This window comes from Plectropomus leopardus, chromosome 3 (assembly GCF_026936395.1).
Source record: "Plectropomus leopardus strain MGB_pleo_1.0 chromosome 3, ASM2693639v1, whole genome shotgun sequence".
Taxonomy (NCBI): Eukaryota; Metazoa; Chordata; class Actinopteri; order Perciformes; family Serranidae; genus Plectropomus; species Plectropomus leopardus.
The window spans coordinates 37,040,355-37,044,131 of record NC_142178.1 but is presented as its reverse complement, the minus strand read 5'-3'; the positions used below and the strand labels follow the sequence as shown (position 1 = coordinate 37,044,131).

Genomic DNA, 3,777 nt, shown 5'->3' with positions numbered 1-3,777 from the left:
GTAAGTGTAAAAATATGTTGAGTCTGATTGAAATCAATGTGATGTGAATATCTCATATCATGAAACACTGCTGATCCTGGTGAATTTTTAAAAATGTTTCTCCTGATACCAGGGTTTGCATTTAACGTGTGTGAGGTCAGGTTTTAATGTCTTGCTCAACCCTTTAATAGAGCACATGTTGGGTCCCTTTATCTTGATGAAAAATGTGTTGAATTTAATTCAACCTGATTGAGCCATCTCTACAATCTGGTTTAGGAATGTTACACTAGAAAAGTCCACTAGATGTCGCTGTGGCTTAAAACAGTCCGCATTTTCAGATCGCCTCCTTTAGGAAGTAACAAGAAAAATCATATTAGGGCTGTACGTGGTGGAATTTTTAAAGGGTAGGCATATTTTTTCAACACGTAAGGGTCAAAGCATTTTTAAAAATATGCTCTACCAAATAGTTGATTTATCTTTTTATGGTAAAGGTAGTGAAGCTAATGTAATTAAAATTGACTATTTGATTAAAAAAAACAAAACAACTTTTAATGATTCATTGTTAAATGATACATTTGATTTCATATGTATTATGTACGTTTGTTACTGTCTTAAGCCATGCTCAACCAAAGGGTTGAATTGGCTTTTTATGGTAAAGATAATTAAAAAAGGACGAATATTCAATGTTGTTAACACCATATATCAAATGTTATTGCATTATATATTTGATGAAAAAATATATATTAGTGTGATTTTCACCATTTCTGCAATGTTTTCAAAGAACTCGATAAATCTAGAATAAATACATGGAAATAATACTAGTATGGAAATACTACTTATTCCATGGTAAAAAAAAATGGATGTTGGTATATAAACATATTACAAGCATTATAACAGTGCAGGGTTTGTAATTTTTATTTTTTGATTTTCTGTTTTTAGGAACACCATAAAGTGACATCTCAACAGTTTGGTAGAGTCCTATATTTAAAAAAAACAACAACCAGAAAACATGGGGTCTGTTATTATGTTATTAAAAATTATTATTATTATTATTATTATTATTTTAAAAATACAAAGAAAACATTTCCATTGCTTTTTTCTTAGTGCAGACTTACAAGGATGAGGAGGTAGAAAGAAACCACAAACAACGTGTCAGTGAAAGACTGACTTCATCTCCACCATGTTTACAGCTTACAAAGCTTTGACAGAATGTATTTTAAACTGCATAGGAAAAAGTATTAGTATGGATCATATCAATTGTACCTAACTGAAAAGAAATCCTTTCCCCTTACAGTGAATCCTGAAAAACAGCCAAATTCCTAATTGCAGCATTATAAATTGAAACAGTATTGAACGGCGGCAAAGCCAAAGATTTATTCCCCCCAGTGAGAGAGGTGGCCGGGGGGAACTGCTCAGAAAATCTATTAGAAATTATTTAAAGCGGGACTCTGGCAGATTTTGACCCAGGTCATATTTCCCTGTCTCCCCGATTGATTTTGACCAAAAATCGTGTCGATATCTTCACTGTGGAGCTAATTACAACTCACTGCAGCCCTCACAAGCAATCCTCCAGGGCCAAAGAACAACTGAAAAAATGAACACAAAAACCCTGCACAAGCATGTCGGTGTAACACAGAAAGTGCATGCTTTAGGAAGAAAAATATCTGCTAAAATCATGAAAATTGTAGCACGATATTAGATTTTTTGCCGATATCTAACAACTCTTTTGGCCAATAACTGATACCGATATGGATACGTATATCCACTTTTCCCCCTCCTAATTTTAATGATCATCAAGTCTCTTATTTAGTGGAATTAACGTCACATTATTCATACTCTTTTCACGATGGCTCACCAGCAGATGGAGACATAAAATACAGTACTTTTCTATGTATGTGCAAAGTAAGAACAAATACTTAAACTTAGGGTTGAGGTTTTGTACATGTTCACTTAGTCAGTTAAAGCAAAAAAAGAAAAGTTTTGTGATATCGGTAGAAATCAGCTTGTGTCCGATTCCAATATTTCATTTCAATTCCAATATCTGCCAATACAGATGACATACCGATATTATCATTTATCCCTAGAAAATTTAAATTATTATTGATTCAAATTCTACTTCTGCAACCTTTTCTGTTTTGTTTCAAAGAAAAATAGTATTGAGAAAATTTTAAATATGATTTTGACTCTCAAGCTACATGCTCATATTCACCATACCGTACCGTGATATGGCCCAAAAATATGGTGGTAATATTTCAAGGCCATACCGCCCAGCCCGACTATATGTTGGCATTTGCTGAATAGGTAACAATTAAAAACAATTTTCGAACCTTAAAGGCATGTCCCTTGACGACCACGGAGACATCGCAGTAGAGGCCCTGCAGCCGCTGTTCGTTCAGACACTCCAGGATGTTGTTGCCAAAGTTAGGGATCGCCATCTGCAGCGTCTGAGCCATAACGCTCTGCCCAGCACCACAGGGTCTGCGGGAGGAAACACAAAGGTAGCAGTTAGAGCAGGGGTCAGCAACAGTATTTAGCATCGCACATAATGAGAGCATGGACGTCAATTACAAACCATGTTTGGTAGTCATAACATGAGCGTTTTTTTGTAGTATTTTTAGGGAGCAAGTATTTGATATGGCACGCGCATAAACACAGAAATTAGAATTGGCACTTCATGCCAACCCCTGAGTTAGAGTATTGACCTTTGAGCATTGAAAGGTTACAGAGAGAGGGATGATGGGATGTAAGACAGAAGAAAAGAGAGAAGAGGGAGATATCTGGAGGGAAAGGAGGACACTTAAAATCAAGGCTCAAAATATTTGTCTGTGTAAATGCACTGGTGCATATAACTTTTAAAATTACATGCACCAATTGTTTTTTTTTGACCTGCACCAAATATTTTTACTGCACCATTTTGTGTTTTTGTCCTTCTTTCTTTAAGGAATCCAACATTAACGGCTGTGACACTTTCTGTTTTTATGACAACTTGTTATATCTAATTTGAGCCGACTTTCCCTTTAGTTTTTCTAAAAAGCCGTACTGTAAAATAATTTAAAATTTGACACCCTAAAAAGACTCTGAAAAAAACTTTATGGAACATTTCATCATAACTCTGAAGGAAAGAAATAATCATTTAATTTATGGTAGTTTAGCAAATTAGGGCATTTTCAGTGTGTTACAGTACCCACACTTAAAAAAAAGAAATCAAAACTTTTCCATTACATGTCAAGGACCCTTTTTTGCCCTACTTGCTCATTTCCATCATTTCAGCTAGTTCGGATAAACAAAGGGAGACATGAAGAAACATATATGATGGTAAACAAACATCATCTGTAACTTTTACTAGAGCTCTGTTTCATCAACAGCTTCAAAAAATGAATTTGCCATAAAGTTACATTACATATAGGATTATCTACTGAATATTACTGCAACAATTTCCTGACACTTGAGCTTATTTTCTCTGCCTAGCAATATACAGTGAAACTACTCCAAAATGTACCAATTGTATATGTTCATATGAGCATTAAACCTAAAATAGAAAAAGGTTTTTATCAAATTAGGACCTATTTGGTGATGTTTCTGATTGACAAGACTTCACTCATATATGATGTGTAATAAATTACTGCTGTAATGTAAGTCTTTTTCATACAGTATCGACGTAAATAGATGTGCGTCAGTATCCCCGTAGCAGCTGCCTGACACGGTTTCACATGATGCTGCCTTTGCGCCATCAGTGTCCTGTTTTTGCGCTGCAACATCGTAAATTTGAGTTTCGTAGCTTGGGAAAATGGACGTGTG

General features: G+C 35.0%; 2 protein-coding genes across 7 annotated transcripts in view; one reads left to right on the top strand and one right to left on the bottom strand.

Annotated features, from left to right (window-relative positions):
- The window catches only part of trmt1 (tRNA methyltransferase 1), a 36,804-nt gene that overhangs the window by 131 nt on the left and 32,896 nt on the right, over positions 1-3,777 (top strand). The window lies entirely within an intron of this gene.
- The window catches only part of nacc1b (nucleus accumbens associated 1, BEN and BTB (POZ) domain containing b), a 41,077-nt gene that overhangs the window by 25,009 nt on the left and 12,291 nt on the right, over positions 1-3,777 (bottom strand). For all 6 annotated transcript variants that reach the window (XM_088074913.1, XM_088074896.1, XM_088074891.1 and 3 more), the window contains one exon: positions 2,307-2,457. In XM_088074913.1, the coding sequence (XP_087931039.1) occupies positions 2,307-2,432 (126 nt within the window). In that variant the 5' untranslated portion in view covers positions 2,433-2,457. The remainder of the gene's footprint in view (positions 1-2,306; positions 2,458-3,777) is intronic.